Here is a 23,581-nt window from a genome sequence, read left to right as displayed (position 1 = left end):
CTAATGAATGCATAACTCAGTAACATCTCCTGGCCTGATTCCCAACCCGCCAGCCCACCTTAATAGCCAGCAGCCACATTAGGCAAAGGATTTCAATGTATCTGCTAACTGTTAAAGTGGGTTTGGGAAACATTTATGATTGAAGCCATGAATGTGCAATCTTACTGAATATGGAACACTTCGGGATCTGTAACTCTAGGTTATGGGATTTTAGAGAGGGGCATTTTTCAGCCCTATCCAGAGAAGTTATGTATTGAATGTAGTACCTCTTGCATGCAAAGCCACCAAGTTATGACACTTCTCTATCCTTAGCTCAAAGCTAGGTTCATTACCACATCCCTTTCTAGAAGACCAGAAGTCCAAATTTGGCCTGAAGTGACCTTCACCTGCAGGATTTGTACTTACTCGAAACATTTCTCTACTGCTTTTCAGCCAAAAAGTCTTATCAGAGCAGCTTACATATGAACAATAAAACTCTGCAGGATTGCAATCTAAAGAATATAACACAGAAGGAAGAATGGAGGGGAAACAAGCTCAGTTTTAAAATTGAAATAGTAGTTCTTATAAAAACCAGCTGGGAATGGTACTAGCAGTGGAGGGACCAGTGGAGTTGGTCTTTCAGATGGGCTTAGGGAACGACCCAACTTCCTCTCTGCTGCCCTTTTCGTAATTTTTCAAGCACCTGCCTCAAGCGCTCTACAGCCTTCTAGTTCCTCTATAGACCATTGTATGCTGCCTCCAGCTGCTTCTCTCTGACCTCCTGCCCCATCAGCTGCTGGTATAAATGGCTGACAAAGTCTCCCCAGTTCCCAAAGGGCATTTCCTTCAGCCTCTGCCGGAAATGCTGTGCCAGTTTCTTCAAGAGTGGTGCTTCTAGCTGTGCTGTCTTTTTTTGTTTCTCGCTCTCTCTTTAAAGACATCGGTAATCTTGTTTTCCAGGCTGTGGAGCCTGTCTTGTCACACTCTTACTAAAAATGGCTGTCCCTTGATGACCGTGAGGTGACAGTTTTGCCACATTGCTCAAAAGAAAAAGAAAAAAATTAGCCGTTGCTCACATGCATGCATCCTTTCACCATTAGAACTTACTTTTCTTTTTGGTTTTCACCTTAGACTTAACTGGGTATTGGGATGGAACAGATCAGTACACGTTTCATCAAATGTTACAGTGCATCTATTCTCCCCATCTATTCATTGTTTTAAATGTATGAAAATATAAATTAGCATATTTCTCAAAATTTAAACTGCTTAGAATCTGGGCAAGTGGTACCTTTCAATTAATCAGGCTTGTGGCTGCTGGGATTCCTTTTTCTGAATTGCTGGCTGATTTGTGAAATAGGATGTATCCACACTGCAGAAATAAAGCAGTTTAACACCACTTCAGCTATCGTGACTCTATCTTGGGATTTGTAGTTTGGTGAGGCACCAGAGCTCTCTGACAGATCAGGCTGAATACCTCACCAAAAGATTCCACAGGATAGAGTCATGACAAAGTGGTATCAAACTGCTTTATTTCTGCAGTGTGGATACATCCATAGTGAGGGCAAACTAATGCATTAAAAAGGCCAAATATAAAGGGCCAAAGGCTGTAGAATAGCTCACATGAAAGCTAAACTTCACAGTTTCTGGATCTTGAGAGGTGATTCCCAGTAATTCAGCGATGGAAGAAAAGATACTCTACGCATGGCCAGAAGAACTCTCAGTACAGTGCTTTGTATGTTCTGAAGCCATCTCTGAGCTTGGAATACAATCTAAACTATGGATAAGGGCCACAGTCTCAAAAATATTTTCCTTACTACTGGGGGAATGAGCTAATCCCCATTCTCCTCATACAGACATCTATCTGAGTCATTCAAAAGAGTGTCCATTTTGAATCCCCTCTGATCTCATTGTGCTTTTCTCTTTAGCTGACTGGCCTCACATCTTCCAACTCTGAGATGATTCTGCAACATCTCTTTAGCCAGGTAAGCTCATTCTGCAAGAGGGTAATAATGTTTGTGTCCAGTGGGGTGGTAATGATACATCTTTCATACTGAAAATAGTAGGGTGTTGCCTATAGTGGGATGTATTTACATTGATGTATTTATTTTAATAATAAGCATAATTACATAATATCATCAGTGTGCATATCACTTGGTAGCAGAACAAGGGAAGGACCACCCTCCCTGCCTTAGCAGCATAGACCTGGCATGCAATTTTGGGAGAGCTGGCTCTGCCAAATTTCCCCCCTCCAAACCCACCATGCTTCACTTTGGGACCAAAAGATGCACAAAAGCAAATAAAAATAATGATTAAAAAAAACCAACCCTGACATTGAAACTGGAAGTGAGCAGATACACACTTCTGTTTTTTTATTTCTGGCTTTTGGAAGATATAAAAGGCATGAGGCACGTGTAAGCCATAAATAACACTTTGTGGGCCAAATGTCTATTTTTTCTGTTCACTTTTAAAAATAATAATGTGCTTTAATTTATATTTATATTGATTGGTTATAATTACCAAAGGGGTAGAAATCAAACAGAAGGCAAAATAAAAGAGAACCTCATAAGCAGATTCCTGCCCAAGGAGTTTGCAATCTAAACTTCCTGCATCGGGGAAACTACCATGGAACAGTAACTAGTTAAAAAGTATGCAACTCTTTACGTAAATAATTTATATTTCCATGTCAATAGGTAAATAGGTAGATAGATACAAAAACAAGTAATTCAGGATGCCTACACACCCTAAAGTACCAAATCCTATCTGATCTTGGAAGCTAAGTAGGGTCAGTCCTGGTTAGTAATCAGATGAGAGACCACCAATGAATACCAGATGTTACAGGCTATATTTTAGAGGAAGGCACTGGCAAAACCATCACTGAGCTTTCCTTGTCTCAGAAAACCCTATGAAATTCTTGTGGTCACCATAAGTCAACAGGCGACTTGAATGCAAACACACACACACACACATATATATACACACACCAGTCTCAGGAAAAGGATAGGAAATAGGATGACAATGGTTGTTGTTGTTGTTGTTGTTGTTGTTGTGAGAGATTCTTCCCAGTGCTGTGATGTACCAGTTTCTGCACTAGGTTTAAACAGCCTTCTTAGAAATGCCTAACTTGCAATAGCTAAGTGAAACTAGTGTTGTGAGTGAGCCATATACATTAACATTCAAGGATGTTCTGAATCATGACTGAAGATATCCGAAAGAGGAGCAGGCCTGTTGCATTGTCAACTTCAGTTATCTCAGCAATCACCAGCTAAACTCAAGGGCCCAGGCACTGCTTGTTTTACAAATTTGATGAAAATTAATGAAGATAGTTTTCCTTTCTCTAAACAATGAGAAATTTGGCTGGAGGAATTTGATTTGACTGGACATTTGATGTCCAATTAGTCATCTCAGACAATTCAGTCCAGATTTATCAGGATAGATGGGGGGTTTTATATATATGAAGGAGAGATGCTGTTTAGTATCCTTGGAATTTCTGTGAAAACTTAATTTCAGTTTGAAGGAGGTCCATTGATCTAGATGGGGGGACCCTTGATCTCTACTTGGGATTTTAACCTCAGCTGGATTTCCAGAAGTCAGCAGGCAAAGGTTTACATAGCATAGAGATCAGCACTGTTCCCTGCCAAAAAAAAGAGCCTTGCATTTCAGGGTGGTTTTAAGGCTCAGCTAATGAGGTTGGATGAAAAACTTGGTAGCATTAAAGAGTACATTAAGTATAACAGGACTAAAAGTATGGTTAGTATACTTCAGTAATGGTCCTTCTCTGCTCATTCACAGGAGGAACTGTCCAAGAACACTGAACTTGTGCAGCAGCAGCGGGATACTTTGAGTCATGCAACCAATTTGCCAAACATCCAACTCTACTGGAGCAGTTACAACAGGTTAGTGCAGTGGTACTCAAACATTTTACCCTTGGGACCAGTCCCCTTTGCAGATGTTGCATGCACCCCACCTCACCCCACACAGGGTGTGGGTCTTCCACATTAAAAAAAGTCACAGTTTTTTCACTTCAGAGAACACTTCTATAGGAGTCTCTAGACCTCCTAGCACAACTCTGTGGTATGGTGTAGTAGATGTTGACCATAGAGTCATGCTGGAGTTTGATAGAGAGAACACATTAATCAAAGCTGTGAATAATCAAAGCTGCAAAAGTCAAATCCACAAATATAGAGGGCCAACTGTATATGAAAAAAAACTTTAGTGTGCATATTTTCATTTATCATATTCATATTTTAACAATTTATAAGGAAATAACATTGTTCAAGTTAAAAAATAAAGTAAATTCAATATTTATCTCAAAGGATGTGTAAATTTTACACATAAAAAAGTGTAGGAAATGAAGGAGGAGAGATCAGGGCCTCCGAGTTTCATGCCTCCTTTGAACAACTTGCACTCACACACCCTGAGGTCCTGCCCCACTCTACCATTTGAGAACCACTGGATTAGTGCTTGCCATCAACCTAAGATGAGGTTGTATTGTGGCTGAGATGTTGGCAGCCATCAAAATGGAACCAGAACCAGGAAGCAAACTGAAACATAAAAGAGCAGGAAAGACCCATGCCTGAGAATTCTTTGCTGCTTGGGACAGTTCTCTAAATCATTCTGCTAGTGGTTCATCCCATGGAACAGTTTTGTGCCAGAGTGGTGGACATAGTGTTGGCAGCATCCAGAGGATGTAAACATTAAGGATACGTATGTAAATAACTTGAGTGCTCTTTCCACCCAACATAGGCATTTCCTGAACATGTAATAGCTGAAGCTTTGTATTCTAAATTAACAGTTTATTTTCAAAGCGAAAGAACTAGCTGCCCTGAAAAGACCACAGTCTCAATTTTTGCATAGCTCCCTTTTTTCACAAATCTTGTGACTGGAATAAATCCTACAGCAGTGTGACTCATGCACAGGTGCAACAGTCTTCTTTCAGGGCAGGTAGTTCTATTGCATTTCTGCATTGGGAATGGTTGTCTGTCCAACAGAACTCCATGCAGAAATGAAGCAGAAGTATCCATCTTTAGCTGAAATGACTGCACGAAGGGATGGGATGGGGATCATGCAAGAGACCAGCAAGCAGCCTCCCAAGTGAGTGGGTTCAGGGAAGTTCAATAGCACTATTATAAAGCACCAATTTTACATGGTGGAAGTTGCAAGAGTCTGATTCAATACAGCTACTTGAGCTACAGTGGGAGAGTGAGCTTGTCAGGATTCTATCTAGTATGATTTATAAGTTGCTCTGATTATCTTACCTCTCTACCACCAGGCTTGTGCTTGATTTATACACCACTGGAGTGTCTTTAAGCCAGCTTCCAGTCTCAGCAAGATGGAAAAGGCCAGCTTTTTGCTGACCAAAAAGGAGCCTCTCTTTGTCACTCCTTTTTTGGCTGGGGAAAAGGCAGATTGGAGCCACAAGATATGTTCACTGCAGCCCCAATCCATCTTCAGAAGGGGCAGCTTCAAGCCATCCCTTCCACTGGTCTGTTTCAGCCCAAGATTGCCAGATTGAAAACTGCGACAAACCATTGAAGATTGTGTAGAAGAGCGAATTTCAGCAGTTTCATGTTCTCTTGACAGGTGTCAAACCCTTTAGGAGCCCCTGCTGCTTTCAAACCATTGAAAAGCAGTTGGTCTCTGTTCAGTTGGGGGGGATGAAGATCCTTTCTCAAATGGCATGTACCATGTACCCACCTTTTCCTTCCTCCAAGAGCTTAGAGCAGCTGGATGTTCATGGTCTGGATCATCTCCCCCTTCCCTCTGGTTTGAAGAAGAGGCTGCAGCAGTCTCTCCCAGGGCTTAACAGCTGCTGCACGTGGGACATTTTTGGTTGGAGTACAAGGGCAAAAGAGTAGCCCTCTGCATCCTGTCCAAAAAGAATGCTGGCTATGAATTAATTCTTCATGTCTTGCTCTAGCTTAATAATAGGAAATGTGCAAACCTCCTGATGTTGTTGTACTGCAACTCCCATGATTCCTCACGATTTGTTATGCTGGGAGTTGTAATCCCAACAACATCAGGAGAGCCAGCATTAGTTCAGCCCTGCTCTAGCATTTCTCATGGCACTGTTTGGAGAACTGTCATTCAGGGGAGGTTGCAGATTTTGTTTGATTAAATCATAGTTATTGTCTCCCATGCAACCTTCAGTATTTCAAAAGCTTTTCTCTTGAGGTTTAGGAAATATCTAGACATGTCTAAAAGTATATCAGTGAATGACCAATTATTCAACTTAAAAGTCACCACTTGGATCATTTGTATTATTTTGAATTTATGTCTGCCACATTAAATCTTGTTGTAAAATAGTGGTGATGGTGGTGACAGTTGGCAGTTATGGTAATTCTAAGTAAATCAATCATGGCACCGTCCCTATTAAGCTATATGGTGCTTTAATACATGCCTGACTGCCTGAGAGGAAGCTTGAGAACTGTATGATGGGGGAGATTTGGAATGGGGTACAAATGTTTAGAGGATAGTCCCTTACAGCCATTGCCAAAAAGACATACACAGAGGTAGACATGGAACTGCATAGAGTTGATGCAGGATCTCAATAATTCACACCCATAATTTTTAGCAGGTTGCAAAATCAAGCTCTGCATAGTTTTTTCTGGAGGAATGGGTATTACAGGGAAGAGATTGAAATGCCAGGTACACACAGTCCTAGAAATAGGTAAAATTGTTAACATCTGACTTTGAGGAGTGGTTTTATGCCCTTAAAATACTTGTGGAGAGGAGAAATTTGGCAGGGCATACTTCAGGCATTGGCAAGTCTAGCTAGATTAGATAGCAAGAGGGGTAACTATATGGAGAGCCTAGTTATGGTTCTCTTATGGGAACAAACAGGAAGAATGCAAGGAGCTGGTTGCTTAAAGAAAGTTGAGCTTAAGACGCTGAAAAAAGTTATTTACCAATCTCCTCTTTTCCTCTTACAGCCGCAGAGACCTGGCCTTGGAGCGAGGAGGAGACCACAGCTTCAAGTGAGTGTCCATTCAGCCAGCCATTTGGCCTTCCTGTTGAGATCACATATTTGTCCTATTCTTCTAACACTTGCCCCCTTTATCTTGGGCAGAGCTCACATACCCTTAATCCAATAAGTTCGATACTCAACAGGGAAGCTTTCCCCCATCACTCTTTCTCCATGCTAGGCAAGGCTACACCTATGGATCCTCTGTCCATTGTTCATTGAGTCAAAGCACAGCAATCCTGCCAATAAATGGATACCAACACTCTCTAGATGAGTTTCTAAATTCTCCTGCAAACTGGGTGCTTTCTTGTGCTGATCCAAAAGGGGTGTTATAAAAGCAGTGAAAGGGCTTCTCCATCTTGAAAATGAAGGTGATATAATGTGTGTTAATTACTGGAGGTAATACTTACTTACTCTTGCAGACTAAAATTAAGTAAGATGTGCAGAGAATCAGGTACGGCTTAGTGGGTTGAGTGTTGGAGAGTCTGGAGATCATGGTTTGATTCCCTGGTTGGCCATGAAACCTACTGGGTGACATTGGGCAGGTCACATGTTCTCAGCTTCAGGGAACAGCAGTGGCAAACCTCCTCTGAACAAATCTTGCCAAGAAAACCCCATGATAGGTTTGCCTTAGGGTCGCCATAAGTCAGAAATGGCTTGAAGGCACATAACAACAACAAACATAAAGAAAGTTGCAAGAAGACCAGGAAAAACAGTCTAGCCTGCTCTTCAGCCTTCCATAGCAGCTTGTTATGCTTTAGGTGAAGCTTCAGTGCAGAGATGAAAACTACTACCTGGTTATGTCTGCAGAGGAAGTTGTTTAACAGGCATAAGAACAGGAACTAGTTAAAAAGTATGCAATTCATTACATAAATTTATTAGTAGATAGGTAGGTGTAAAAATAAGTAGTTCAGGATGCCTAAACACCCTAAAGGCACCAGATTCCATCTGATCTAGGAAGCTAAGCAGGGTCAGCTTCGTTAGTACTTGGATGGGAGACAGCCAGTGAATACAAGATTTGTAGGCTATATGTTAGAGGAAGGAACTGGCAAAATATATTTGAGTATCCCCTATCTAAGAAAACCCTGTGAAGTCCATGAATTTGCCATAGGTTGGCAAGCAACTTGAAAGCATGTATACACAGGAGGAAAAGCTGAGGATGGCAGCTTTTAAAAATACACTAGTGTCACCAATCTTTTTTTCCTTCTTTGCTTCATGTTGTAATTAATCTTACTTTTGGATTAATTAATTGGAAACCCATTCTATTTTCCAAACTAATTTTTACAGTCTTGAAACCTCAGGGACATGCTTACATGATTAATTAATCCAAAATAAAACGTGTGACCTTGTGAATAACTCATTAAGGTGGCAAAAGGGAGATAGAAGTTATCCTCTGAACTGGGAGATACTGAGAAAGGGAGACTAAAAATAGAGATTTCTTAAGTTATGTCTGAATATAAACAACCTTCTGTTGCTGTTACTGAGCTTTTATTTTTGTTTTCACTGATCCCTGCTTATAGGGCTGGTGTCAAGGATCAACTTCCTTGGGCAGCTGTCAGGGCCTCACCATCCCCTAATCCTCCACTAGCCCTCATTACTATCATGTATTTCCCTGCTAGCTTTCTGGATGAGCAAGCAGGAACAGGGAGGAGAAACTGTTGTACAGATATGGGGGGCAGCTAAAGAGGGAAATACTCATAAAACTGTAGAGTCTTAAAGAGCTGGAATGTGACACAAGGGCCATATATTCCAGCCCCCTGCCATACAGGAATATCCAACAACAACACTCCTGAAAAGTGCCCATTCAACCTCTGTTTGGAGATCTCCAAAGACAGAAGGTCCACCTGCCCCACTGGTGGTCTGTTCTATTGCCAGAAAGTTCTTACAATAAGAAAGGCCTGTTTAATGTTTAGATGGAATTTCTTTTCTTATAATTATCCATTGGTTCATGTTTTAGTCTTTAAAGCAACAAAAACAAGCTCACTCCATTTTCTACATGATATCTTTTCAGATATTTAAAAATGGCTCTACCATGTCACCTCTCAGGACTTGTCTACAGGGGACAAATGTACTGGTCCCCCCCACCCCCAATCCTCAGGGTGCAATGTCCCTACAACACAGGACAAAAGCCCTGATTCAAGTGCAGATTATCTTTGCAATGTGAAGTCAGTTCCACACCAAATCTAGACCACCCCTACCCTAAAATAGATGAAAAAGACTTACCTTTTGCTCAAGATTTTCCAGGAAAATCCAGAGCACTCGAGACAGACACAGGGTGACTGTCTATACATGTGTCCTGCTGTGCCGCCCAGCATTGCGGGCAACAATCATTTCCTCTGAGGTGCCCAGCCATGTGATCAATGCTGGGCATTTCTGATTTCTGGAGCAGCAATTGGCAGTAGCACCATTCACCACAGCAGGACATATGTGTAGACAGTCCCCTGGCATTGCTCCAGAGTGAAGAGCTAATGGGGAGAATTCAGGGAAGCTTCAGGGCCAGAATCCTCCAAGAACAACATGGCATATTCCAGCCAGTGTAAACCTACCCTAGGTCTTCTCCTTTCCAAGCTAAGCATACCCATCTCCCTGAATTGTTGTTCATAAGACCTGCATGGGAGCTAGCTGTGCTTGTTATACCCTTGATAACTTTCTGCTGATTTCCAGGGGTTTCCTACACTCCTTTCTTTCGGGAACCAGTCTTAGGCAGATATACATGTATGCATGTATATTAGAAAGGCCACAGGTTACACAAAATCATCTGCACATTCTTTCACATGTTCACACCAGCAACACTGTTGGAATCTGGAGGAAAGGGAAAAGGAAGCTTTCATCTTGATAGGACTTGGATGTAAGCCTGATTCTGCTGCCAAGTTTAGGGCGGACTTGGACAGTTCATGCTATACAGTTTCTCTAAGCAAAATGTGGAGCACTTCATACTCTTTCCAGTTGCAGCTTCCTAGTCAGTAAGTGAAGCCAGTATGGTGTAGTAGTTTGAGTACTGGGCAACAACTCAGTAGACCAGGGTCCAAAACCCCACTAGGCCCTGGTATCACACTGGGTGAGCTTGGGCACTCACTGGTTGACCTTGGACCTTGGCATACTCTCTCAACCTCAGGCAGGCAAAGGCAAACCCCCTCTGAACAAATCTTGCCAAGAAAACACTAAGGTTCATCTTACGATTGCCATAAATTGGGAACAACTTGATGGCACACAACAACAAACAAAGGCAAGTCAGTAAGTGGATAGCATGACAGGAAGGTACCGCTACTGCACAGGTGTTGGCTGTGATTTTCTCTTGACCCTATTTTTCCAAGTTGTGTTCCTTCTCTGTGGATTTTTCATAGCAAAACTCTGCCTCTTCAAATTTGACATCCAGGCATTGTGCTTGTTGAGCTGGGTTGAGCTGACCCTGCAGGAGCAGGGTATTGAAAGTATGCTGGGGTTGCTAAGCAATCTCTGGAAGTGCTTCCAGCAAAATGGCTGGGCCTCAGCTGATGTATCAGGCAGAAGTGGGATAGCTGCCAGGTCCCCCTTTCAGGCAAGTATGCAGGATAGAGCAGTCCTGACTTTTTCAAACCCCATTCTACAAAGAGAATTCTAGAAAACCACCTTGTTCTCCACCACTTAAAAAGCCTGAATGAACACGTACCAGGCTTAGGTTTGCCAGATCCTCATGAGAGGAGAAATGGGAGAAAGAAGATCTTGTTGTGAATTATAATGGCTCACTCACAGATAGGCAGAGAATGTCAGAAATAATCACACAACAGCAGGGAAGGAGTCTTTCTCCTCCTGGTGTTTATCTTTCCTTATACTTAATGGCTAATGTTTCCTGTTCCTCCTCCACCCAGCTCCTTGGGAAAATTAAGCAAGGAAAACCATGGTGCCTGAAAAACTATACAGGTTGAGTTTCCCTTACCTGGAATTCCAAAATCCAAAATATTCCAAAATTATCCACATGAGTGACTGAAACAGTAACACCTTTGCTTTCTGATGGTTCAGTATACACAAACATTGTTTCATGCACAAAATTATCAAAAATATTGTGTATAAAATTACGTTCAGGCTATGTGTGTAAAGTGTATATGAAACATAAGTGAATTTCATGGTTAAACTTGGGTCCCATCTCCAAGATATATCGTTCTGTATATGCAAATATTCCAAAATTTGAAAAACTTCATAACCCAAAACACTTCTGGTTCCAAGCATTTCAGATAAGGGAAACTCAACCTGTACCGTACATTTACTGTATTGTAACTATTCATGGACTATAGCCTGAGCATTAAAGGGGAGTGAACAACAGGGAAGGGGGGCATGGAGGCAGCTCCTTTTCCCCTATTGCTGCAATTATTTCTTCACTGGTGGAGAGTTTTTCTGTAGTGGGGCTTCAGCACCCATAGTTTGTCACACAGCCAGGTAAGAAGATGCAATCCCTGTTGAAAGCTCTTCTTCTATACAACCATTAAGGTACAGGAGCCCTTGCTAGTTTTTACTCTGGCAACCTCTACAACATTGTGCTTTTTTGCACTACACAATTATAGCTCTATATTCCACTTTAACTGGCATGGCAATTTGCAGTTTAGGAAGGGGTATGTAGAACTCTAAGCCAGTGAGTTCTAGTGGTTCACCAAACTGCAAATCCCTGGATTCCATAAAATGCAGCCATAGGAATTAAAGTTTAATCATAATGCTTTACTTGTGTAGTGTGAAAGGATCCCATGTCTCCCATCTAATGGATCCATTATCAATCTTGAAATGGATTCACACTACGTAAATTGCAGTTTTAATGGTCATGCCAGTTTTTTCTCTGCTTGGCACTCTTTTTTGTTTTAAGTCTACCTCAGAGAGAATTCTAGAGATTGTGAACATTTGCTTAGTATTATTGGTGGTTATTTTGGTTGATCATGATAATGGCTTACTGTGTTATAAACTGACAGATATCTTGTTATGTAGCAAACAGTGATGCTATTTTCTACATAATGCTAAGGCAGTTGACAGCTTTGTCTTTCTGTTTCCTTTTTTTCCTGTTCATGTTGGCAGGTGTCCTGTGATGTTGGTGGTTGGAGACCAAGCCCCTCATGAAGATGCAGCGGTAAGTGCTGGTCCTATCACTTAAAAAGAAAAAAAGCCCTGTAGAGCTGGGATCCCTGTCCTGCTAGGCCACCAATCCTTTACTTTGAAGTTCAATAGAAGTTAAGACACACCCGCTCTCATGACAAATCTGCTCTTTATCCTCATACAGTCTGTCTGCTTCTCTCTCCTAACAGGTGGAGTGTAATTCCAAATTGGATCCCACCCAGACTTCTTTCCTCAAGGTATGCAGTGCCTCTTAATAGTCATGCTACATGAAGAAGAAGATAAGATGCCCATCTAGCTCCCTGCTCCCTGTTCATTCCATCCATGGGCATCATTTTTGCATCTGTGTCTTCTCCCTCCTGTATCACTGTCAAACAGCTTTGGATTTGGTCTGATGACCCCAGAACTTTACCTTTCTGATCCCTAATGCTTGTTTAAATAGATTATTTGCTGTCACCCCCTTCCTGTTAGAGCTCGGTTTGTATCCTTTTTACATATTAGTGATAATGTGTGTAAGTGATACCCTTTCTTGAGAGAATGGAAAGTTGTGGATAGAGATTTTCTTTGTACTTGAAAATGGAGCAGGTTTCATCCCCAAATTTTTGTTGTCTCGTTGCCTCCCTTCTTTTCTCATATGCACATACAAATTTCACCCTTTAGCTTTCCTTTTTTGTTAAAAGTATCTGCTCTCTTGCAAACCATCATTCCAGGTCACCATATAGAAATAAAGCCAGGTGCACTCCTCAGAGAGAGAGAGAATAGCCATGTGTTGCACATTTTGACTTCTCTTTCTGTCTTTTAGATGGCAGATTCAGGAGGCCAGCCACAGCTGACCCAGGTAAGATCATCTGAAGTTTGGGAGGAAGGTTTAGACAGGACTGAGTTGTATGTTTTCTGGGTTTTTTTTTTAAAAAGAAAAATGCTTCTTAATATATAACTTCTTCTGCCAGGTCAGAGATGGTAAATGCATAGTCTGCAATTTCCAGTAGGTCCCTACCCATTTTGGGAGGCACTGAATTCCTTCGTGCTATCCCTCCCCCCCCCCCCCCACACACACACACACTCAGCCAAATTGCTAGTCCTGAAGATTGCTTGAAACAACGCTCCTCAAAGTGATGGTCTGTAGCCGGTTTCTAGGAAAGAAAATAGTAATAGAGATAATCTGATTTTGGGAGATAGAAATGCTTGTTTTGTTTTTCAAAACACAAAATAAAAGGGGAAGGAGGGACTGGGAATCGTCTGTCTTCTAAAATGTGATTAAATTGGGATTAAATGGTTGTTATTTATTTATTTATTTATTCATTCATTCATTCATTCATTTATTGCATTGCAGCTGCTTCTCTAAAGAGTATTTTCCCCCTTCAAATATTCCAAACATTTAAAGGAAAAGTAGGGAAGGGGCAGTTATCATGGAAATAATGGGGGGGGGAACTTTACTAGCACAACAGAACAAACAATTGGACAGATTTTATTGTCGTCCCCTCCTCCTCCTGCATTCTCCATGTATGAACACCTGTGATGTTTTTCTCTGTTCGTTCTTTTCTCTCTTCCATTTTTCAGCCTGGTAAACTGACTGAGGCTTTCAAGTACTTTGTGCAAGGCATGGGATACAGTGAGTATTGCCTCTGAAACCCTGTGTTCCCTTCTATACCTCATCAAGGGCATGCATTATTGGTAGAGTTCAACTGTGTATTTTATGTACTCCAGAACAGATGTATCTCTAAATATGAATCTAGTTGTATCCTTGTGGTTACCAGACCCACCTACAGCCGACACTGGAGATCTGGTCAGAGTAGATGACTGATGTGGCCCAATTTTATTAAAAGGTTTAAGGCCATCTGCCATCTTGCTTCTTGCTTTTGGGGAGGAGAGGGATCTAATGGTCATTGTGATCATTTGCTTGACTTTGGCTAGGCCCTGAATCCAGTTAGTATAATCCCCATCACCACCCCAAATATCTTGCAGTAGCAGAGTTTTCTGACCCTTTGCCCTTCCCCACCTGAGCCTCCATCTTCTCCCAATTGTGTGTAAGACGTCCTCTTTGATCAAGTTGTCTGAAAACCTCCAAAAGCTTTGGTCTAATCCTTGAAAAGTGGGGAATTTTCATTCCCAAGAAATTCCCTACCACTCTAGACTGAGGTATTTTTTCCTGTTTCTCTTCAGTCCCTCATGTACTGGACAAGAAACTGAGTCAGGGGTCAGGTACCTTCTGTGGTATACCCCCCATCACCCATAATCCTTTGATACACTCTTTCCTCAACATGTCTGCTCACCTCTCCCATTACTTTTTCACTCCTGTGTGCGCAGCCTTTCACTAGGACACACTGAGCTGTTTGCAGTGATGATGAGAAAGCAGCAACTGCTTTATTTAGATTTTAGTTGTGTGCCTAAGTCAAGAAGGCTGATTGTGGGCCTTTGTATGATATCATGCAAGGGCTGCTAACAGCTCTTGGCTCAGCACCATCGAAAGCCTGGGTTTGCTCACATTATTAACATTTAATGGAAATGTCCTAATTGTGTGCAAGTGATAGATTTGCATCCCACATCTTGAATCCAAGAGTTGTGACTTTACAAAATTTTGGGAATGGGGAAGAATGGGGTGCATCTTGTGTTTTTTGAAAAGAAGAAGCTTTGAAGCAAGATGAGAATGAGTGACAACTGCAGAGAAGGAGGCATGACTTCAACTATTCAACTTGATGAAAATAATTTGCATTGCTTTTAAAATTTGCAATCCATGGGGACTAGAAACATACTTCTTGATCCTTTCCCTTCTGCATTCAGCTTCTGTTGAGAGGATCTCTGTAGGTTTTTACTGAGAGGTTTCACTCTTCACCCCCAGTGAATCCTCAGTTTCCTTTACTTGCTCGATAGATCCAAGGAGGCTGAGGATTTGAAGGAACTTCAGTCCTGAAAATATAAATAATTGGGAATCCTAAACAATTCCCTTGTAGTTCCAGGCCCTTATTTTGCATTTAAGTGTGCTCTCCCTAAACACTTCAGTGGGGGTCTGGGAACATTGCTCGCTTTGCAATGCCACTCATCTCTTTTACCCACCTCCGAGCAAGACTTTGGAGGGTGGAATATAGATCTGCTCATACAAGAAGGTTTATCTGATTCTTCTTCTTTTCTCCTTCCCACAGTGGCTTCATCCTGCATGACCCGCCTGTCTCGCTCACGCACCGCCTCTCTGTCCAGTGCCGCCTCGGGGGACGGGAACCGCTCCCGCTCGCGCACCCTGTCCCAGAGCAGCGAGGCAGGGGCACCTCAGCCACCTGCCCCCACCATGGAGGTGTCCTGCTGAGCGCTGGGCCAGGGGACGAGACCGCCTCCCACCTCTGAACAGGACTTCTGCTATCCCACAATGCACTCCGGCCACTGGGCCATGTGATGATCTCCCCTAACGGTACTAAACATCCAGGGAGGCCCAGATGGGATGCAATTTTACTCTTTTTAAAACAAACATTAACTCCCCCCTACCCTGACCCAACCTTCTCACCCAACACATACACACCTCCTTCGCCAACCCCGTCCGCTTCTCTCCCATAACCTAAAACTAGTGTCAGCCTCCAGATTCTTTAGGGACCCTCAGCACCTAGAGAGGTATGGGTGGAGTACTATAAATTGTCTAAACTGTTAGACCCTCAAGCACTTATTTTGAATTTCTCTTCTGTCCCTTTTGCACACTTAAGTTTTTCTTAACAAGAGAGGTCTGGATTATCGTTGGGTTTTGTTTTCTGTCTAAATCATAACTAACCATTGTTCCTCCCTCTTAAATTCTGAGCAGCCTGGAGTTCTTGGAGTAGCCTGGATGTGCATTTGGATTGCCTTGCTAGCTCTCTTTGTCCCCCTCTGGAGTGTACATAGCCAAAAGCAGAACCTCACAAGAGAGACGCACAAGCCCCTATAAGGACTTGCATTGCTACTGTCATGCTGACATAGTGCTCCTGAAATGAGAGGAGTTGTTCTCCCCACCACCACCACGATTCATTTGTACCCTCATGCCCATTGTATCTGGTTTGGTCTCATTTCCCAGTTCTCCCATCAATCAGTATGCGCTAGAAGGTTCTAGTTGCTTCTCAGGGTTAAGACAAACTCTGTTCCACTCTTACTTTGAAAGACACTGACCCTCCATTTTACCTTATCTGGCATTGCTTTTCTTTTATATCCTCTCCACGTCCATGCATATATCCCTCCGTAACCAAGGGCTGCATTTCTCTTTCCTCCTCCCTGCCCCTAGTAAAACTAATCCTTTGTAGATGGTAGCTGCTTTGTGGTGTGCATGTACAGTTCCTGCTATGACAGCGAGTGATTTGGGTGATTAGGGGCATTTGGGAGGCTGGGTGAGGGTGAAACTGGGGGTGGGGGTCGGGGAGGGTGGGATAATTCCTCTTGGAGGTTTCAGGGGAATACCAGGGTGGGAGAAAGGCCGGGGGCTTGAGACGGATCATCCTGTTGCAACTGTGCCAGCACAGCACGCGACAGTCTATATGATTATATTCTGGCTTTGTATAATGAGATGTGTGGAGGAGACTCTGACCGTCATCAGCTGTGAATTTCTTTTTGCAACAAGCGCTGACTGTAACAGGTTCCAGCTTCTTGCTTTGAGCAGGACTCTTGTGGTGCTGTGGAGGGTGAACTTTGTGTCAGCTTCTACTGTAAACGGGATTCCAACTGTATCAGTTCTCTGAATGTTACTGGCTGTATTAAAAAAAAACCTAAATGTTTAGATAGTGTTTGCCATGTTGATCTCAAAAGATCAAGGAATTCAAAATAAGGTAAAATGTTTTCTTTGGACCAGCTGTAAGTGAAGGTATTCTGTATGTAAGCTTTGGAGTGACACGCAATGCTTTCTTAAGATGTAAAGGGTTCTATGGAATCTAAAAGATGATGGTCCATTTAGAAAGTCACCTTACTTACTTGTTAATGCTGAATAGGCACTGGGGACTAATGGCTCAGCTGCCTGTATAGAGAGGCATTGTTTGAAATGGAATTTTAACTCCTGAATATCATGGGATCCTGTTGTATATGGAATGTGTGAGCTCTGTTTTATTCTCCCCAGAGCACTTGATGGTGAATCCCAACTCTTTAACAATAAAGTCTCTAGAGAGGAATGAGTTTTTGCTTCTTTTTGTATTGCTGAAGTGGCCATGCAAGATACAGATCTTGTCAGAGTGGGAAATCCATAGACAATTGTGATAAAAATTAAATATGGGGGCTTAAATCATTTGCTAGCTCCTACTAAAGTAACCCTTTTGAATCAATGGAAATTACATAAGTGCTGATTTATCAAATTCCCATTGATTCAGTGGGTCCACCCTAGTAGGGATTTAAACCATAGATTGGGTTGGGCCACTGATGAGGCTCCACATTCTGAACTCTTGCAAAGCATTTAACGTCTAAGCAAACTCAGATGGTAAGCGCTGACACTCAAAATAGAACCATTGGGAAAGGAGTCACTACTGCAATAGTGGGGGTGGGGGGATTTAAGTACCAACAGAGGTCTACTGTTTTTTCTAATGGTTTAGTGAGGAGGTGAGGGTGAATAGTGGCCACAGAAATTTGTCACACACACACCTCAGTAAAATTGAAAATGCTGGCTTAGGTGCCATAGGTAAACTCTTAGGGGATGACTACTGGAAAACTGGACAGCTGGTTCCAGCTAAGAAGTGAGGATGCATTTTATTGCAAGTTCCACTTGAAATACATGATACTTCCAGTGTATTAATGTACATCAGTTGAATGCCCTACGCTTAATTGTAGGTTTATATTGTCATCATCAGCTTCTTATTACAGACAAGACAAACCTGAGATTATACCATGCCTCACTTGCAGTCTGTGGCCCAAACATAGAAAGCCCCCCTCCACACCCTACAGTGGTAGGATAGGGCCCCCAAATATTTGTATCTTTTCTAATTGTTGCTGTCTGAAATTGGAGTTTTCTTGCCCACGTCTCTCACTGTGGCCTGAATCCTATTGGTTAGTCCCAGCTAAAGTAGACCTATTGAATCAACTGTTGAATGGTGAGTCAACAGGTAGGTACATCCCATTGATACTATAAGGACTAACAATAGGATTCTAGCCTCTTGTCGTGACCACTTTGTGATACCAACTCCAGCTGCTTTCCCTCTGAGATCATATATGGAAAAAGCACATCCTTCAGCTGAGGACCAAATAATCTAACATTAATCATTGCTCACAGCCATTAATCAAGATTGGACTGCCTACTTTCCAATAACCCTTCCTTGAAAGGATTAAAAAATGTACTTATTTGCCACTTTTCACTAAGCCTGAGTGTTGTATAAAAGGATGGCCGAACCAGATGTTAGGCCTCATAGGAGCTCGTAGACCAGTGTTTCTTGTGTTTTTTGTTCTGCTGATTTGTTTTGCTTTTAAGATTGGGACTCCATGATCTTTTCTTCCCATTCCCAGATCTCACCACCCACCTAGCATTGGAGTGGAAAACAGCCAGCTATTGATGCAATTCTTTTTTTCTCCTCATTGTTGGAGAACCCTATAATAGTTTCACATGGAGGCAATGATTTAAACTGGAGAAAACTTTTAAAAACAAAACCAGGAAACAGAAAAGTCTTGATTTTCACTGGGGGGCAGTAATTAGCAACACAAAGTTCTGTTCCATCACATTGCTGAAGAGCTAAACTGGAAAAATAACTATCAATTATATCATTTCAGTTTACAAGTGGGCAGACTGAGGTCTTTTTTAAATTCCTCCCATATGCACATGTTTCCCTGCATGTAGGAAATGGAGAGAGAGAGAGAGGGTGATGAGCAAACTACATGCAGTGATTCTGTACTGGTTTGCACATTGGACTAGGACTCTGCAAGAGCAGGGTTCAAATCCTCATTTATTCATGGAATGCCGGTGGGTAATCTTGGGCAAGTCACAGTCTTAGCTTTAGAGAAAGGCAATGGAAAATCTCCTTGGAGTAAATCTTATCAAAAAACTCTAGGATAGAGTTGCTGTAGATCAGTGTTCAAAGAAGCTGAATTTTTGCCACCATCCTGCATCATAAAGTTGCTACTCTAGCTGATTCCAAAAAGGGATTATGTATTAAAGGCTCTAGAACATGCACCTACAAAAAGGATTTACAAGGCATTCTCTGGGCAGAATTCCCCTTGCAGAACTGTTTTCCATCAGCGGTCTCCTCCCAGTGGGGCTGACCTTTTACTAAGAGCTAAAAGAGCAAGTCTTTTTCTTTTGCCATCTTGTGCCAACAAGCAGCTCCAAGACCAAAACAGCCACTTACCCTGCCAAGTCCTCCCCTCCCCTTGAAAGAAAAGAAAGAGAGGGTCAAAGCCTCTTATTATTAGTCAAAGGGAACAAAAGAAGTATCCATCTTGGTGGAATGGGGAAGTTTTCAACCTGTTTCTCTAAAGGCCTGGGCCCTCAGCCCAGCTCAGGACCATGTGACTGTGTCCAATGTTTTCACTATAAACTTGAGCATGGGTCATCTCCGCTTCAGCATGAAGGCTGGAAGGCCTTTTGTTTGAAAAGGCAGCAACGCAGAGTTGAAGCTGGAATGCAAAAGCAACATCCTCTGAAGCCAAAACTGTGGTATCCATTGGGGCCCAGTCTCAAGTCCATTCACAGGCATTTTGAGTTAGGTCATCAGGTAAACATGTTTCTTCTGCAACTCCTATGACCATTCCAGTTCTCCTCAGGTGTGTTCACATGTGACACTGACAGACCTAATTCACTCCCCATTAAAATATGCCAAACTACATTGGTTTGGGCATAGTTGACTCAGACCTTCAAATCTGCGTCCTCAATGTCATTACTTGCAAAGAATCACTTGGATGCAGATCTGCCTCCTAGTGCAACTATTTAAATGCCTGTATGCAAAAGAATCTTGTTGCACCTTAGACCTGGTCTACTTCTTCACATGCACCTTCTTCCACACAGTTAGTTTCAAAGATGCTACAAGATCTTTTTGGATACTGACAATCCAGACTCACAGCTATGTCACTGAATTTAGATGCCTGTATGAGCAACTACATCTGGACTGCGTAAAAGACTCACTCTTCTAACTTCTGATGTTAAATACAAAGGGGGTGGTATCTAATATATTGAAAGGTAATGCTTTTAAACTCATTAGCTTGGTTGCTAAATGCTGCTCTTCATTGTAAGGGATAAGTTCCACCAGATTCCCTCTTCCATGCATGATTCCCATGCCCCCTAGTCCTGCTAGATGATTTGGGGTGATGCAGGGACAGAGCAAACTGGAAAGAGGGAAAGCAGAGGTATACCCTGTAAATGTGAGGTTAAGTTCACAAAATGAGAATGTAAGGATCCAAACCATTTAAATCAATGGATCCAGACTTCTTCAGAGTGCCTATGGAAATCAGTTAAACATTAAGGTAGTCCTGACTAATTTAAGTCTTGTTGATTTCTGTAGGTCTCCGCAGATTACTCTGGATCTAACCTAGGGGCTTATACATGGTTTTCTAAGTGTGGCCTTGGCATTCAAATGTTCCCTCTTAAATGTAGCTGTACTAGAATATCAGATCAGGAAAGTAATGATTATGCTCATGCATATAAATACCATGAAATGGGCTAGGGTACAGGGATCCTGCAGATGTTACAAGTTCCATCAGCCCCAGCCAGCACAGTCACTAGTGAGGAGCTGCAGTGCAATATCTAGCGGTACATGCTTCTTACTCTTGCTCTAGAGCGATTGGTGGGTTACAGTTTCCATCAGCCCTAGGCAACATGGACATTGGTCATAGATAATTAGAACTAGTCCAACCATATCTGGAAGGCTGACATTGCTCTTGTCATGGGAGAAGCAACTGCCATCAATTGATCTAAATAAAGTTTTAAGTGATTTAAGCAACTACTTATTAACCTGTAAGACAATTACATTTTCATATCCCACAGACCTCAGTACAGATATATTTTCAAGATTCTGGAATAAAGACAATTTGCCATTTCATAAACAAAAACAAAAAAAACCATTATCCTTTATTCTGATACATAACAGGAGCATCATATCAGAAACAAAGGACTGTAGGTCCTCCACATTCGCTGGGGTTAGGGGTGCTGAATCTATAAAACACTACTTTTTTTTTTACCTTAGAGAAACCTCTCTAGGAATCTCTAGTTCTTCCATCGCATTCTGTGGTCAACATCTGCAGGAACATACAGTAGATTTGCAATGGAGGACCTACAGATTCCTAGAGAAGTGTTCTCTCTAGGAATCCCTAGGTCCTCCAGCATGCCTTCTGGTGGACCTTGACCATAGAACCACACTGGAGGACCCAGAAATCCCTAGAGAGAATATATTAATCAAAATTGTGAATAAAAGAATTTGCAACAAAGCCGCAAAAGTGGAGGTCTGACTGTGTCTTCAAATATAAACCAGCCCTTGAATTGAAACCCCACTGATCCATTCATTTCTCTCTAACCCATTTAAGGCTGCATCCCTGGCAGTGGCATCACTATGGGGATGTGGGGGTGCACACCACACCAGATGACACCCTAAGGGCGGGTGACACCACTGCTCCTCAAACATCTACTTTTTTGGCAGAAATGGGCTGGGAAATTCATCTGTTTCCCTTTAAATGTTTTAAAAGATGGTGGAAGTGTGGTGAAGATCAGTGGGGAGAGAAAGGAGAGGCCCCAGAATTTTTTTAAAATTCAAATTTCAATTTTTTAAAAACAAATTAATTCTTTTGAATTTTTTAAAAAAAATTCATTTAAAATTTTCTTTTAAAAACATCACATTTTAACCCAATCTTCACTATGCATTATACTTTCAAATTACAATATCATATGCACAACCTAAACATATATAAATATGTTTAGGTTGTGCATATGCTATTGTAATTTGAAAGTATAATTTTAATTTTGCAAGTTGTTTATGTCACAACTATTAGCATTATATTCAATGGTTTATGGAAATTATAATTTACAAGTAACATTATTGCCAAAAAGCAATATTGATAAGGATACTGTATGGAGAACATCAATGTGGGGGGTGACACACCAGGTGACACCAACCCTAGGGATGCCACTGGCCCCAGGCACACTTGACTAAGGAAGAAGTCTCCTGTTTCTAAACTTACTTCTATTTTACTTTACTTTTGAGTACATGTGCATGGGACTGAATTGTAATGTTGGCAGTGAGAAGCCTCACTCACCTACCCCACACTTTAGTCCTCAACTTCCATCTTCCCCTGAAACACTACATATACTTGTAGCACGATGTTCTCTGGAGTGGTTTGAAAGATTAAAGTTTCAAGGGAAAAAAGTAATTACTGTATATACTCATGTATAAGTCTAGAAATTTTGCCAAAAATTTGACTCAAAAAAACTGAGTCGACTTACCCACAGGCCAATGTAAGTATTGTATTTTGACCCTTATTTTAAAAAGGAATCATCACCAGGCAAAAGCATAATGTCTCCTGGAATCACTGGCTCTATTCTCTTATCCATCCAGCCTTTAGTATAAGCACATACCTGCTGGAATTTTGTAAGTTTTTGAGCATTGTTTTCCATCATCTTATCGTTAGATCCTTTGTTTCAGCCTCTAAAGTTTTACCCTCAACTTATCCATGACATGTCAAAATCCATAAATTTGGACTGAAAACCTGCCCTCGACTTATACATGAAGTCGACTTTTTGTTGAGTACATACGGTAAGAGCTAAAACTTTTCAGTTAGATCTAGGATCCACCTTTCTGGGCTGAAAGGGTTCCACTGGCAGAAGCCACCTCCACATGATTTTTACGGATTCCTTTTCCTGCCAGGTTATCCCATTCAGTAGGATCTGGTGGTCACTCAGTAGGCTTTTTCTGAGGACTGGAAGGGTTGCCATGAGGAGAAGGGAACAAGGGCATCTCCTTCTATCAGCCCAGTGGTTTGTGCTTAAATATGAATCCAACCGTTCCTGATGGAGCCAAGGGAGGAGGGAAAGCTTCAGAACCAAAATCCTGATTGTAGACTGTTCCCTGAGATAACTTACAGACTGAGCCAGCTGTTTGCATGAAAAACAGCTGGTGTGGATACGCCTTATCAGAAGGTGCCAGATCAACAATTATATGCTTCTGACTCCGTTCCTGAAGTCCATGGAGGGTAATGACATACTGCTGCTCTCTGCTGGCCACTAAAGAAAGTATGCAGCAAAAGTAACTAGCTTCAGACAGCCTCAAAAGGAACTTGCCAAAGAAAAAGGCAACCGGTGAAAGTGTATTTTGCAAAGCTTTCCAGCCATTATACACTGGAGAACATTCCAGTGGTATTTGGCTGAACTCACAGTCAAGCCTTTATCTGCTTATTTTATGTTTGAAATGTGACATTCTAATATGTTTCTGAAAGTTGGGGGGGGGGGGCCAATGGGATTTTAAAAGCTTTAATTCCCATTCACCCCTGCCATCCCCCTCCCCCCCAAAAAACTGACATAGAGGGAAATACTTTATAGGATTTATAGGATTTATTCACTACAGTGGTCAAGGTAGCTGACAACAAAAAAATTGAAACGATTATAGTTAGCAATGAATCTGGTTAGATGCATGTAGCTAAAGGAAAACATAAATTCTCTTGGCACTAGGA

General features: G+C 41.8%; 1 protein-coding gene across 5 annotated transcripts in view; it reads left to right on the top strand.

The window, feature by feature from the left end:
- NDRG2 (NDRG family member 2) overlaps positions 1–17,124 on the top strand; it is a 46,416-nt gene extending 29,292 nt beyond the window's left edge. For 4 of the 5 annotated variants that reach the window (XM_042471524.1, XM_042471526.1, XM_042471525.1 and 1 more), the window contains 8 exons: positions 1,905–1,961; positions 3,769–3,872; positions 6,909–6,953; positions 11,978–12,029; positions 12,205–12,252; positions 12,816–12,851; positions 13,574–13,625; positions 15,154–17,124. In XM_042471524.1, coding sequence (XP_042327458.1) covers positions 1,905–1,961; positions 3,769–3,872; positions 6,909–6,953; positions 11,978–12,029; positions 12,205–12,252; positions 12,816–12,851; positions 13,574–13,625; positions 15,154–15,314 — 555 coding nt within the window. In that variant the 3' untranslated portion in view covers positions 15,315–17,124. Of the gene's footprint in view, positions 1–1,904; positions 1,962–3,768; positions 3,873–6,908; positions 6,954–11,977; positions 12,030–12,204; positions 12,253–12,815; positions 12,852–13,573; positions 13,626–14,176; positions 14,211–15,153 lie in introns of all 5 variants that reach the window. The other variant, XM_042471527.1, reaches the window with a different exon arrangement.
- Positions 17,125–23,581: the final 6,457 nt, after the last annotated feature.

This window comes from Sceloporus undulatus, chromosome 6 (assembly GCF_019175285.1).
Source record: "Sceloporus undulatus isolate JIND9_A2432 ecotype Alabama chromosome 6, SceUnd_v1.1, whole genome shotgun sequence".
In the NCBI taxonomy this organism is placed as follows: domain Eukaryota; kingdom Metazoa; phylum Chordata; class Lepidosauria; order Squamata; family Phrynosomatidae; genus Sceloporus; species Sceloporus undulatus.
Note: the sequence above shows the minus strand (reverse complement) of the source record. Positions and strands in the feature narration are given on the sequence as shown.